Source organism: Solea solea, chromosome 14 (genome assembly GCF_958295425.1).
Source record: "Solea solea chromosome 14, fSolSol10.1, whole genome shotgun sequence".
NCBI lineage: Eukaryota > Metazoa > Chordata > Actinopteri > Pleuronectiformes > Soleidae > Solea > Solea solea.
The window spans coordinates 22,788,901-22,803,770 of record NC_081147.1 but is presented as its reverse complement, the minus strand read 5'-3'; the positions used below and the strand labels follow the sequence as shown (position 1 = coordinate 22,803,770).

The window sequence follows — 14,870 nt, the reverse complement described above, 5'->3', positions numbered from 1 at the left end:
TGTTTTGTGTGTGAGGAGAGAATGTTACGCGGGAAAGTTTTGCAGTGATGTTTGCTGATGCTGCCGAGTCGCTACAACCAGCATGACAGAGTGAATTAGTGATGTCTACTATCTATACTTGCAAGGGGTGTAATGGGCCAGGCTGTGGTGCATCGGCAATACCTCTAATGTCCACCAGGGAGCTGCTGCTCATATGGGGAAGTGCACCAAAAAAAGTGTTCAGCAAATCTGTTAAAGCCTGAGTAATAGTTGTGCTATCATGCAAATGTTCAGTTTGAAAAATCTCACATGTACGTGACCCTCAACTTTTAAAATGTCATGCGTGGCTGCATTTCTGTGCATCCCATACAGCTTAAACCACATCAGATAATGACAATCTGAAAGTCAATTTAGAAATGAACAAGAAAATTAACGACCTATTAAAATAAAAAAAAAGACGAGGAGCGTTTAATTGACTCAACATGTGTTTAGATTTATCTCCAATAACGGAGACTTGAAAACCACAAGTCTAAATTTAAATATTTGAGCAATAAACTAAACTTATCATGACTTTAAATGACTGCAGTTGGCTGTGTTTACTCTCAGTGATAAAAGAGCCACTGTGAAACCTGAAACACAAGCGTGCTGGTGGTGTTGCAAAAGACTTTTGATATTATTTCCACTGTAACAACGAGAGGCCAATCAGATTGCCCGGACATTGTTCCCTCCCACTTTTTTAGAGTTATATTGAGGTGAATCGTCTTATAATGACATCTATTAAGTGTCGTCTTCAGTGCGTTAACAGGAAAATGCAGATCATTTTCTATTTTCTGTTGCTGCTCATCGTGAAGTGTAAGTTATCTCCTTTTCTTTTAAATACAGTGTTTTTTTTATTACATTTACTTCAATGAAGTCATTGTTGTTAATCACTGCTGTGTTTGATATTATGCTTAGATCACACATTAGGTCTGAACTTTGAGACAAAGACTGCTGCTGTTGGAGAAGATGTGACGTTGAAGTGTGACCGTCAGACGTCGGCGAGTCAGTTTTCCAAATTATTTTGGATTAGACTCATTTATGGAAACATGCCTGAAGTCTTGGGTGGAACACATTCCTTTGACTTTGATGAAGTTATTCAGAATCCTCACTTTACTCTCAAACAAGAGCCTGGAGTTTTTCTTCTGCACATTAAGGAAACAGCATTCAATGATACTGGAGTTTACTACTGCTTAAGTGTAGCTGACCCTTTTACCATGAAGTTTTTAAAAGGAACTTTCCTCAGTATTAAAGGTACATTACAAACACATTCCTTTTATAATTATTTAGGCATGTAATATCTTTTGATTACAATAACTAAAGCATGTTTATTTCTGTGTTTTGTAAATCCCACAACCAGATTACGATATCACTGCCGTCGATCAAGTTCCTCCATCTATTCCCGTCAATCCAGGAGACCCAGTGACACTGCAGTGTTCAGTCCTGTCCGACAGCACCGAGAGCCAAACGTGTCCAGAATATCACAGAGTGCACTGGTTCAGAGCTGACTCCGATGGGTCTAATCCCAGATTAATTTCCACTCATGGAGACGGCAGCCATAAATGTGAAAATGGCACTGAAGCTCTCTCTCCCTCAAAATGTGTCTCCAACTTCTGTGAGAATGTCAACTCCTCTGATGCTGGGATTTACTACTGTGCCGTTTCCACATGTGCACAGATTTTATTTGGACGTGGAACAAAAGTGGACGATGAAGGTAACTGCAGAGAATGGATGGATACGTTTATGAAAAATTCATTAAGCATTTGTGTTTTGCAGAGTTTTTAAAATCATACCTGACCTTAAATATCCTTCATTCTTGGCTTCTTGTTTAGTTCCAGCACCGCGTGCATCTCCAACCCTGCTCCTGTTATGTGCTACACTGACTTTAAGTCTGATTGTTAATGCATTCCTCATTTATTTCATCAAGATGAAAAGCTGTGACTGTCGCAAAGGTAAAAGGCATTTTGGTGTTATATCCATGTTATGTTTTTAATCAAACCATGTATAATATAATGAGTAATTTTCCAATGTATCTTTGCAAACTGTTGCTTCAGAAATACTTTGTTAGACTGCTGTCTTCTTCCATAGTTACTGTCCCCGTTGCATTTTTTAAAAATTATGGATCTTGTGGAATCAAAACACATATTTCACAGATGCTTTGTCATTCGCTGTATACAAAAGGAACATTAGAAATGCTCTGGTGATTATAAATAAAATACAATCCTGTACAATATTGTTTATGGCCCTGCGATGGACTGGCAACCCGTCCAGGGTTTAGATTAGCTCTGGTTCCTGACGTGACCCTTCTATTCACACATATTCTTAATATTTTAAGACTTCATTGTTTTGAGTGTCTGTTATTTTAAGTAGAACATGGTTTGCTTTATTTACTTTTTCAACATAACAGAATAACATTAAGTGTGTTAATTAATTATTTAATATTTCATCTCTATTTCTTTCTCATACACCGACAGAGACCGTAGCAGTCGGCAGAAACCAGCAAACTCAGCAGGTGAGGTTTATGAGGAAATGATTGGAAAACTATCATTTTTTTATTTTATTGATTTATTTTGCATGTAAAAGTTAGGATCTGCTGCCTCCATAACACATGCTTCCCTGTTTCCTCAGAGAGATGAGAACTCTTTGGTTTATTCTGCGCCGACCTTCACGAGGAGGAACGCTGGCAAAGCAGAGAGAGGGAATGGAAACGCAGAAGAAGAAGAGACGGTCTACAGTAAAGTCAGGGCTTCTCCAAGACAGTAATTCAAACTATTGGTATGTGTGTATGTATATATGTGTGTATGTATATATATATATACACACACACGCACGCACACAGACAGTATATGAGGAGAGTGTGCTAAGTCACTCCAACAGATTCTAGGAACAAACGTCTGAGATCTCTGTCAAGAAGAGCACAATCCTAGGAGCAGCTAAGATACTGTGCAGGAATCTCAGGCTACCAGGCTTGTGGTAGGAGAAGCAAGACGTCCTTAGGTGGGGACATTTTTTAAATGTATATACAGTATGTATATATTTACACACGCCTGATATTGGTAACAATTTATTTAGATACCCTTAAAAATAATTGGTATACAGTCTAGTCGGTAACTGCATGTCTCTTTTCTTTGTTATTATACGAGGCCATGGATCATCGTGGTGCAGTTTAACTGCCTTGGTTGACGTCTATGAGCACTATGAATTTTATACTGGTTAAACACACATTCTAATTTCTCAGTTTTCTTCTTTTTTTTAACCAAAGTCCAGCTTTTTGACAGTCTCTCGTTGTTTTTTAAGGCTCTCTATCTCCACAATGACATTTGAGGGCTGTTAGGGGGACATTTAATTGCAGTATTTTTTGTTTTTCTCAAACATTAAAAATTATCCAGACTATACTATCTTTGAGTGTTTTGTGTGTGATGGAGAGAATGTTACGCGGGAAAGTTTTGCAGTGATGTTTGCTGATGCTGCCGAGTTGCTACAACCAGCATGACAGAGGGAATTAGTGATGTCTACTATCTATACTTGAGCAGCTTCCTGACATGAGAACAAAAAGTGGTCGAGCCATTTATGCTTCACACCTCAGTGTGAAAGCCCAGCCACAGCAGTGTTTAAGTTTCCATGCATCATTTGTTTGTCGCTAATGACTGAGACTGTGTTTGTGTGTCAGATGTGAGCAGCCTTTTGAACACCTAAACAAGACGCTCTCCACTAAGCAGTTTACAAATTCTACTTTATGGTGACATTTAATGCAGGGCTTTTGTTTTAATGTCACACATATTACACACATGTTCAGAGTTTGTGTCTGTGCGGTGTCAAGTACAGTGATATTGTAATGTGTTAAAGATGCAGCCCACGTGTCTTGTGGATGATAAAATAGGTTTGACCTGTTTGCTTGTGGTCTGCATTCACTTTGCAAAAATGGATTTAAATTAAAATGTTTCCTCAGACCACACACACACAGAAAGAGGCCATTCAACCTCAGCACCACAGAGACTTTCAGAGTTTCCACTTATTCATTTGAATTGTTGGCTGCAGCTTTATTGTTTTTACCTCTCATATCAGGGGTTGATGTTCCCCAAATCATCATGACATTTCTTTCACCATCGCGACAGCACGAACAGCAGTGTGGCCTGATAATGAAGCAAAGGCAACGCCAGAGCTTATGCTAGCTTGCTAAAACCAATGAGCAACATTATTGCAGAAAAGGTGTTGGTTAAAAACCAAAGACAGTTTTTGGGAAAGTTACTGCCAAAAAGAACGTCTGATGCTGAGCGATCCAAGACCAGACTGAACATCGGTGCTGCGTTTGAACAGTGGCGACAACTCAAAGCCCAGAAAAGGCTGCAAAGTGATGCCATGGTGGCTCCGTTTCTACTGGACAGGTAGGTTCACATTGTCTTAGTATTTGTTGATTTTTATCATCACGTTGTCAATTTGGAAAAGTTAGCATCACCAAAAAGTACCGAAAGTTACCGATGCTGCCGAGTGCTTGTTGCGTGTTCCTGTGCTCTGGAGGCGTGGCTTCGGAGGGAAGGACTTTTGAATTGAAAATGTAGCCTGCATTTACAGGTTTTCCTGGATCTCCAACACTACCTTTAATTGGACACTGTAGACTATGAATGTAAGAGTGAATTTCCACACAAAGTCTAAGTCTGAAGTTTTTTTTTTATCATAGCAGTGTTTCATCCACATGGAGACTGTGTGTGTTGAGAGTCCTGAAATGCTACTTTTTTGGGGGGAATTGGGTCCCAGAGTGGGAAAATTAAAAAAAAGCCAGCCTTGCGTTCTCATGCAGACAGCCAATATGCTATTTTGAGAAAATGATGATGTCATAGTCCCACCTCTCTCTTGCTATCTTTATCATTGTTGTCACCATGCTGTATGATAACTTTTATTTGCTTCCTTTCCTCCTTTCCCCGTTTAGATTTGTTCTGGGCTGGGTTGAGATAGTTTCAAAATGACAAAGAAATGGATTATTTGCGTTTGGTTCCTTTTCTGTGTGGACACCAAAGTGTTTTCTGCAGGTGATGCAGGTTTGAATTTAAATTTCAATTGCCTTTGTGTTTACAGATACACCATCACATCCAAGAACACCTGAAGAGCATCTGAAATGATGAAGCAGCTACTGAACAAAAAATTCACTGAAATACTGTCATTTGTTTGTGTCATGAGGTTAAAAGAAAATCATTTGTTTTTGTTTCCTTTCTTCGCAGAGACATCAGAACTCACCCAGTCTAGAACTGAAACCTCAACCCACAGAACAAAAATGTCACACTGGGGCACGTCACTGAAACACCAACGTACTGAAAGGCCAATCAAACGACTCTGGTTTGTTTCCTCCCATATGATCAAGTTTACAAGAATCATTTTGAATCACTGATGTCTGTTAATCACCAATCTCGAGTGGAATAACCAGAAAATGCTGATCATATTGTGTCTGGTGCTGATGCTCACAGTCGGCCGTAAGTACAAGAGGAAAGGTCTTATTTGCTCTAAAGTCTGTTGTGTATCAATATTCTCTCTCACATCATCGATCATCTCCCTTTTTACAGTCGTAAAGACGATGATATATATATATATATGTTTACTGGTCTGATTGATGTTTTATTTCATTTTTTTTCAGGATGCAGAGACAATCTGAAATCTGAAACAAGAACAGTTCGTGTTGGAGATCATGTGAACATGACGTGCGATCGCAGGATCAGTGGAACTATTTTCTGGATCAGGCTTATTTCTGGAAACTTTCCTGAAGTTTTAGGAAAAACATTCAGTTTTGACACTGATACTCGCATTACAACCAAGGAAGAACCTGGATTATTTGTTCTGGGTATTAAAACTGCACAGCTAAGTGATAGTGCAGTTTACTATTGTGTGAAAATTCATCAACGAGCACTGGAATTTCTAGAAACAATAGTCCTCACAGTTAAAGGTAAATACTGGAACAGATTCAAAATATCTTTGTTTTAAAGACTTTTTGTACAATGATGTACTGTTTTTTTTTTTTATTATTATTTCACAGGACCAAATCCTGATACAACAGCAGCTCCTGTAAACGATCCGGTCCCTCCAAAAGACTCTGTGTCTCCCCATTGTTCAGTCCTCTATGACAATGAGAACAAGATCTGTCCAGAGGAAAAGTGTGTGTGCTGTTTGAGAGTTGGACCACATCAATCTCCTCTGTGTTTTAATTACACTCATGGATGCAGCGTTTATGAAAAGGACCAGAATCCCGACAAGAAACTGTCCACAGAGAAATGTCTCTGCAGCTTCTGGATGAACTTGAGCTCCTCTGATGCTTGGAGGTATCACTGTGCTGATGACACGCGTGGAGAGGCACTTCCTGGAAACACATCAAAACTCAACAATGAAGGTATCTGCATCAAATGTATACTCAACGGAAACATTTGTATAGTTCAGTGTTTGATCAGGGGCACTTCCTTTTTTTATTTTGTGTCATTAGAAAGCTGTTTGCTGAAGAACAACACAGTAATCTCTCTGTTATGTGCTGCTCTGGCTGTAAGTCTGGTTCTTATAGTATGTCTCGTCGTGTCAATCAAGAATCTGAAGAAAAAGACTCACGGTCAGTAAAGTCATTCTGATATTGATTGATTTTATTTTTGGCAAAGCTCGATTCACATCAATGTGTAACCGTGTGTGTTTGTGTCAATAAAATACAGCTGCTGTTCTTTTGCAACCAAATGCAGCGGCCAGTGGTTTTCAGCAGGTAAAATTAAGAGGACATTTGCCTACTTTAGGGAATTTATTGACATCTGCCATCTTACATTTCTCTGTAATGTCTCTCCAGACAGATGAGGATTCGTTGATTTATTCTGCACCTGCTTTCAAAAGGAACGCCACCAAAGCAGAGATGAGAGACGCGAAATCAGCAGAAAACGAAAGTATCTACTCCACAGTAATCTACAATCATCAAAACACAGCTGGTTCAAGCTAATTGATGTAAATGTAATATTGTGTGCAATGTGAGGTAAATACATATATCTAATGTATGGAAAGGAATACGTTAGATAACTTTTACCTACTGGGATCATATACTGTAAGTTTAGTTTTAATCTAAGTGTGTGTGTGTGTGTGTGTGTGTGTGTGTGTGTACTACAGTGTCTTGTACAGTGTCTACGCCAAAAACCATGACAATGTCATGTGTTAAAAGGAAACTGAGTGTGTGTGGGGAGTTATGTTAACAATCAAAGCAACAACTTGTGAGGTAATCATTCATGAAACATGTACCACTAAATACTTCAAGGTATAAGATTAAAGCAGATTAAAGGTTTGTAAACTCAGAACTGATCCATAAAACAATCAATTAAACCTGCTTTTAATTTAAAATTGAACAGAGATTCTAAAATAATTTCATGTATATATATATTTTTATACTGTATTGAGTATGTTGTATGCTTGGAGAGGTTGTATCTGTGTGGTTACCTATATATGTACTGCTTCCTGTCTTGTCATATCAGTGAGTTTTATTCCCGGTTGAATAAAGGTTAAGTCGAGTTAATCTATTTTTCACCCATAATTTGCTTGATCCTCAGGGTGACCTGACATGCCGAGCACGGTTGGAGGCAGTTATGTCTCCTGTTCATAAATTAAACACAACAGTTGAGTGTGAGCAACAACAACTCAACTTGTGTACTATTACATTACATGTCATTTAGCAGACGCTTTTATCCAAAGTGACTTACAATGGAATTGAGTACAATCAATTCGAACTTGCGACCATTGTGACCATGATGTCTTTCGCACACAGGGTACCGGTCTTAACCACTGAGCCACTCCACTATATTAAAGGTTATACAACAATGGCACCACTAGATGTCACAATTTCAACACTGCTATTAATGTTTATCTGCAATATTTCTGTCTCTTTGGAAAAACAAGCCTACATTTTTACATTTTAAGGTGAAGACATGTTGTATGTCTTTATTTAGGTCAAGTTAAGGTTTTCGGCTGAGGTTAGGCCAGTAGTAGATGTGTGTGAGAGTAAGTCTCCAGGAAATGAATCAAAGGGAACATAATGTCCTTTGAAGTCAAGGAAACAGGTTGATGGGTTGGGTTGCTGCATGAAAAAAATTTTTGTCTCAGCTCTTCACTTAAGATTTTGTTAAATTACACAACAATAATGTTGTCCGAGTTACAAAATTGCTGTAAATACACTAATGTTACGGCCTCGCCTTAAAGAATACAAGCATGGCTCAATAGGAGAGCGAACATAAAAGGACGCCACCAAATGACCCAATTAATAAGTCGTGTTTATTTTTTAATAAGCTCATCATTTCAGCCACAAAGTGAACAAAAGAAAAGGATTGGAGATCCCGGCAAAAGTAGCAAAAGGTGGGTAGCGTCTGGACCCAGCGCATCCCCAAAAAGAAAAATAGATGAAATAAACTAAACTCGATCATAGGACTTCCGGTAACCTCCAACCAACTGAGGAGAAAAATCAAAGACATTTTGAGCCATTCTCCTGCCGATCTCTCTCTCCTCCTACTTTTTAAACTTCCCTCCCCACGATGACGCCTCCTCTCTCTCTCCACTCACAGCGCAGGGATGCAGTCACTAAAATGAAGCACAGATGAGTGGAGAGGAAAGACAGAGGGAATGTTATCGTTTACATAAAAGGGCTCAGGCAAAGATCCTATTGCCATTATTCTCTGAGACAAAATTAGTAACATACAGTCATGTAGATGCAGATTAAACATGAACCTATTGTGGTATTGTGTGATAAAGCATGAATCATACTTCAAAACTGTAATAAATGACGATTAAAAACTTGCTTGATGAATAAATGACCTCTATACCTTATTTTCTCTGCAGAGAACTAGAACAGCAATCACAAGGACAAAGCAGGACATCAGTGTCGAGAGCACAATGACCAGTGGTAACAGTTCTGGTTCTGTAGAAACAACATTTTAAAGTCAATCATTTAAACATAATCCATGTAAATTACCCACAGTTCCTCCCCATTTGTGATCTTTTTAAATTTTAAAAATGTCTAATGAAGCCTAATGAACCAAATACGTTGCTTCTAAACATTATTGACATGCCATTATTTTACATTTGAATGAAAATAGATCATAATTAAGCATATAATCTCTCTTGGTAAGAAACTTGAACATGAGAAAGTGATGAATGTGGAATTTCATCACTGAATCAGATCTAAATCCTGCAGAATATGATAAGATTACAATTTAAAAACTTACTTGTGTCCACTTTGGTTCCCTCACCAAACAGAATCTGCCCACATGTGACCACAGCACAGTAGTAATTCCCAGTGTCAGCAGAGTTCTGGATAGTTTTGGACAGACTGTAGATGCATGTCTTCTCCTCTCGATCATTCCTCCTGCTGCTGCTTGTGTAGAGGACACCAGGGTTTGATCCTCCTGATCCGTTTTTGAACCAGTGCACTTTGTGTTCACCTGCACACTGGACTGCGTTTTCTTTGTCCGTGGAGAGGAGTGAACACTCGAGAGTGACCGAGTGTCCCACGTCCACTGACTCTGACTCCGGACTTTGTTTCACATAGACTTGTTTCTCTAGATTTTTATGATCTGTGCGGTTCACAAAAGAGGGAATTCACTGTAAATTACTGTGTATATTATGTTATGGATATAAGAAAATAAAACCAGCATTTATTAATTACCATTCACCACCAGAATTGTGCCATTAAATGATGGAGTCATGTAGGGCTCTCCTGATTGACAGTAGTATGTTGCTTCATCTTCTTCGCTTACATTTCCTATGCTAAGTGTGTATAGATCACCGTTTCTTATGATTTTGAATCTCGGGTTGTTAAACTGCCCAACAAGTCCAGCTCCTTTAGCAACAGTTTGAATCATATATCCAAATTTCACCTTATACCAGAAAAACAAAACGAGCTCTGCAGTGGGGACTTGACATGTCAAGTTCAAGTCAGCGCCAACTTCAGCCATGGCCAAAGACATTTGCTGAGGAACCTCTGCAGTTTGAGTCAGAGCTAAAGGGGAAAAACAGATAAGCAGAGAGTTACAACATGACAGGATTTAAAACAAAAAAAAGTAAATTAGAATTGTGACACTCACACAATGCAGTCAGAAGAATCAAAGCAGCGAATCCTTCCATCATTGTTGTACATTTGCAGCCTTTTGCTCGACTGATGTCGTCCCACCTTTTTTTTCACATTTTTCTTAAAGTGTGAAAACAGTTGTGATTGGCTGACGTTACACTTCCTGTTTGACTGGGTTTGCATCTTGTCTCATTTACTATTAGAGTTTTCCACTTACACTTTATTGTTCGTCTTGTTCTTTTTTGTTTTGTTCTGTATTTTTTTGTGTTCTGCCAAAGGTTTGTTCAGCTTGTGCCTGTTTTGTCTGCCGAACTCAAAAAGTAAAGGATGTTAATGTAATCTTCTGTAATCTTGGTGGAAGTCTTGCTCATGTCTCTTCCTGTGACGGCACTCTGACCAATCCGTGGCCGGCAGTCTGGCGACGTCACGTATAGTATCGCCTCAGCTCGCATGGAACCTTGCCAGAGCAGGTACTAAAATAGGTACCAGGTACCATCGCTAATGGAAACGCAAAATAACCACGTCGTCTAAACGCAGCACTTTTTACATTACACCTTATCTGTCATCCCCAAGTATAAACAACATATAACATTGTTTTTCACTTTTTTTTAATGACTTGAAAGGTTATTTACTTTTTTTAAACATCATATGTTAGAGGTAATTAGCAGAAATCACTTGTGAAATAAATATTCTCGGTTGAAATAGGACACATCCATGATCTGCTGAATAATGAACAATGAGATTCCAACAAAAATCAAGTCGCTTTTTTCATTCATTTAAACAGAAATGATTATGCTCCAACAAAATAATCTGATGTGACACTGTTTTCTACACTTCAGTGATCGTCTCTCATGCCAGAGTATAAACACTCCTGCGGGAGATCTATGTTATTCTTCGATCTTTTTGCTTTTCTCGAAGTGAAATCCAGCGCTGCGTAGTTCACTTCCACTGCGTCACCATCCTGCGATACAACAATTAAAGGTTAGACGTGAAAACTGAGGCACCACATGTAAACGTTTTTACACTAAACATTAAAAAGACTAAACACGGATCTCTGTGTCACTTCAAACATATGTACAAATATGCATTTTGTATATTTTAAGTACATTTTATGTACATATATATGTGTGTATGTATATATATATATATACGTATAAGTATATAGATATATATACATATACATATATATGTACACATTGTATTGATTATGTTGTATGCTTGGAAAAGTTGTATCTAGTGTGTATTCCTGTCTTGTCCAGGACTTTTTTTTTTTACATCAATGAGTTTTATTCCAGGTTAAATAAAAGAATTGTCTACTTAAGTCTATTTAATCTGTTTTTCACCAAAGCCAAACGCAACCATAAGTGTTCCATTGTTGCAAACCTGCTCTTTAATCACATTCATTGAATATTTACCCCATAATTTGGTTGATCCTCAGACGATCTGACATAGCGAACGCGGTTGGACGCAGTTATGTCTTCTGTTCATAAAATAAAACACAACAGTTTTAAGTGTGAGCAACACGTTGTACAACAATGAAGCCACAAGATGTCACAATTTCAACACTTTCTCCAACACATAACAACGGTTCCACCAGCTGCATCTTCACACTCCACGCTCCCCATCCTACATTTGGTCACACTGGGTTGTCGTCTTTAAGGAGAACGAAGTTTGGGAAGCACTGGTCAATAAAATCACTGAGCGTTCAGAAACACGGTGTCCGTAGGCCCCAAAACGCACCACGTGCACAGTTGTACACTGGTCAGTGTCAGATCCTCCCTGTGAAACCCGTCACTCTGCCATTTTGTGTCTTTAAAATGTGCTCATTTGCAGATGGAAGAGCAGAACAGGGTCGGTCACATGGTGGCTGTGGCAGCTCTAGTGTGCGAGTGTGTCTTCCTGTATTTGTGGCTCTGTGAGAACCAGAAAGTGAGGTCCTCATAGAGTGGGGGAGGCTGGTCCTCACTTTTGTAAAGGGCTTTTTGGGGGTTAAAACTTGGTTTTATGGTATTGGTTAAGGTAAGGGTAAAGGTTAGGTTTAGGCATTTAGTTGTGATGGTTAAGGTGAGAGTAAGGGACTAAGGAATCCTTTAGTTCATGAGGGAATGAAGCACTAACGTGTGTGTGTGTGTTCCAGGTAATAATCATATTCACACAGCACCAAAAAAAAGACTCCACACGACTCCACTCCTATACAATTTTGTCCATGATAACGATGGTATGACGATACAGTGATTATGACTATTTAATTTATGATGTATTGTGTTGTGTAATAGAACAGGAAAAGGTTGTTTAATTACAGGGTTTTTTGTATTCATTCGCAACAAAACGTCTGTTTCAAAAACTTTCTTAACTTATTGCACATATTTAACAAATGAATGAAGTAAATGTATAATGTCCATCTGCAATAGAACAAGCCTAACATAACCTCCATTATTACATTTCAAGGTGAAGACGTGTTGTATGTTTTCATGTGCGTAAGGTGAGAGTAAGTCTCCAGGAAATGAAGCTCAGTGAATGTAATGTCTTTTGAAGTCAAGGAAACAGGTCGACGGGTTGGGTTTGCTGCATGAAAATTGCAGATCTTCACTTAAGATTTGTTAAATTACACAACAATCATGTTGCTAGTGCAAATACACTAAAAAGCCTTATAGTTTACATAAAAAGTCTCATGTAAATGATCACGATCATATTTTGAATTCGATCGCGCTGTTTAAAAGTGGAGCCCCATAAAAAGAGTTTAAAATCTATTCCTATCAGAGCTGGCTGCTACAGTAGCTGTAATTCAGCTTGTTGCCTGTCGAGAGAGAACTGGCTTTATTTTAACATTGTTTTGTTGTGAAAGGGGACAGCAGAGAATGTGTTGAATGAATGACCTCGATACCTTTGCAGTGTGCACAGACAGGCTTTCTCTTTCTACAGAGAATTAGAGCAGCAATCACAAGGACACAGCAGGACATCAGTATCCAGGGCACAATGACCACTAGTGACTGTTCTGGAGAAACAAAACGACATTTCCAAGAGACTCTAAGTGAAACGTGAAAGTACAGTTCATATCCACAGTGTTCGTCTACTTTGCCTTTTGTTGTCTTTTAGATATAAGGACTGAACTTTACAAAATGACACAAATATTAATCTTTAACACAAATTTTAAAGTCAATCATTTAAATATAATCCATGTAAATTACACTCCCCAAATTTTAAAAATGTTTCAATCCCCTGCTACATTTCTTTTAGCCCAATGAATCACTGAATCAGATCTAAATTCTGCAGAATATGATAAGATTACAATTTAAAAACTTACTTGTGTCCACTTTGGTTCCCTCACCAAACAGAATCTGCCCACATGTGACCACAGCACAGTAGTAATTCCCAGTGTCAGCAGAGTTCTGGATAGTTTTGGACAGACTGTAGATGCATGTCTTCTCCTCTCGATCATTCCTCCTGCTGCTGCTTGTGTAGAGGACACCAGGGTTTGATCCTCCTGATCCGTTTTTGAACCAGTGCACGTTGTGTTCACCTGGACACTGGACTGCGTTTTCTTTGTCCGTGGAGAGGAGTGAACACTCCAGAGTGACCGAGTGTCCCACGTCCACTGACTCTGACTCCGGACTTTGTTTCACATAGACTTGTTTCTCCAGATTTTTATGATCTGTGCGGTTCACAAAAGAGGGAATTCACTGTAAATAATTGTGTATATTATGTTATGGATATAAGAAAATAAAACCAGCATTTATTAATTACCATTCACCACCAGAATTGTGCCATGAAATGATGGAATCATGTAGGGCTCTCCTGATTGACAGTAGTATGTTGCTTCATCTTCTTTGCTTACATTTCCTATGCTAAGTGTGTATAGATCACCGTTTCTTATGATTTTGAATCTCGGGTTGTTAAACTGCCCAACAAGTCCAGCTCCTTTAGCAACAGTTTGGATCATATATCCAAATTTCACCTTAAACCAGAAAAACAAAATGAGCTCTTCAGTGGAGACACGACATGTCAAGTTCAAGTCAGCGCCAACTTCAGCCATGGCCAAAGACATTTGCTGAGGAACCTCTGCAGTGTGAGTCAGAGCTAAAGGGGAACAACAGATAAACAGAGAGTTACAACATGACAGGATTCAAAAAAAAAAAAAAGTAAATTAGAATTGTGACACTCACACAATGCAGTCAGAAGAATCAAAGCAGCGAATCCTTCCATCATTGTTTTACATTTGCAGCCTTTTGCTCGACTGATGTCGTCCCACCTTTTTTTTCACATTTTTCTTAAAGTGTGAAAACAGTTGTGATTGGCTGACGTTACACTTCCTGTTTGACTGGGTTTGCATCTTGGCTCATTTACTATTAGAGTTTTCCACTTACACTTTATTGTTCGTCTTGTTCTTTTTTGTTTTGTTCTGTATTTTTTTGTGTTCTGCCAAAAGTTTGTTCAGCTTGTGTTCGTTTTGTCTGCCGAACTCAAAAAGTAAAGGATGTTAATGTAATCTTCTGTAATCTTGGTGGAAGTCTTGCTCATGTCTCTTCCTGTGACGGCACTCTGACCAATCCGTGGCCGGCAGTCTGGCGACGTCACGTATAGTATCGCCTCAGCTCGCATGGAACCTTGCCAGAGCAGGTACTAAAAAAGGTACCAGGTACCATCGCTAATGGAAACGCAAAATAACCACGTCGTCTAAACGCAGCACTTTTTACATTACACCTTATCTGTCATCCCCAAGTATAAACAACATATAACATTGTTTTTCACTTTTTTTTAATGACTTGAAAGGTTATTTACTTTTTTTAAACATCAT

At 38.7% G+C, this 14,870-nt stretch overlaps 4 protein-coding genes across 5 annotated transcripts; 2 read left to right on the top strand and 2 right to left on the bottom strand.

Moving 5' to 3' along the window:
• Positions 1 to 1,368: 1,368 nt before the first annotated feature.
• LOC131473068 (uncharacterized) lies at positions 1,369 to 2,779 on the top strand (the record flags this gene model as incomplete). The annotated part of the gene is made up of 4 exons (XM_058650587.1): positions 1,369 to 1,729; positions 1,848 to 1,967; positions 2,490 to 2,527; positions 2,644 to 2,779. Coding segments are annotated over 4 exons (654 nt in total), but the record flags the coding sequence as incomplete, so codon positions are not given.
• Positions 2,780 to 5,413: 2,634 nt separating this feature from the next.
• Positions 5,414 to 7,288, top strand: LOC131472907 (uncharacterized). 2 transcript variants are annotated; one of them, XM_058650396.1, is made up of 6 exons: positions 5,414 to 5,480; positions 5,642 to 5,947; positions 6,038 to 6,388; positions 6,479 to 6,598; positions 6,696 to 6,742; positions 6,824 to 7,288. In XM_058650396.1, the coding sequence occupies exons 1-6, from the start codon at positions 5,438 to 5,440 to the stop codon at positions 6,968 to 6,970; spliced, it is 1,014 nt and encodes a 337-aa protein (XP_058506379.1). In that variant the 5' UTR covers positions 5,414 to 5,437; the 3' UTR covers positions 6,971 to 7,288. The 2 variants fall into 2 exon arrangements, with proteins under 2 accessions (XP_058506379.1, XP_058506378.1); XM_058650395.1 differs by having other exon boundaries at positions 6,696 to 7,288.
• A 980-nt stretch (positions 7,289 to 8,268) lies between these two features.
• LOC131472767 (uncharacterized) lies at positions 8,269 to 10,153 on the bottom strand. The gene is made up of 5 exons (XM_058650211.1): positions 10,092 to 10,153; positions 9,674 to 10,006; positions 9,234 to 9,581; positions 8,832 to 8,926; positions 8,269 to 8,589 (listed from the first exon to the last, which is right to left on the bottom strand). The coding sequence occupies exons 1-5, from the start codon at positions 10,132 to 10,134 to the stop codon at positions 8,587 to 8,589; spliced, it is 822 nt and encodes a 273-aa protein (XP_058506194.1). The 5' UTR covers positions 10,135 to 10,153; the 3' UTR covers positions 8,269 to 8,586.
• Positions 10,154 to 11,931: 1,778 nt separating this feature from the next.
• LOC131473067 (uncharacterized) lies at positions 11,932 to 14,174 on the bottom strand (the record flags this gene model as incomplete). The annotated part of the gene is made up of 4 exons (XM_058650586.1): positions 11,932 to 12,053; positions 12,960 to 13,070; positions 13,380 to 13,727; positions 13,820 to 14,174. Coding segments are annotated over 4 exons (936 nt in total), but the record flags the coding sequence as incomplete, so codon positions are not given.
• Between the last annotated feature and the right edge of the window lie 696 nt (positions 14,175 to 14,870).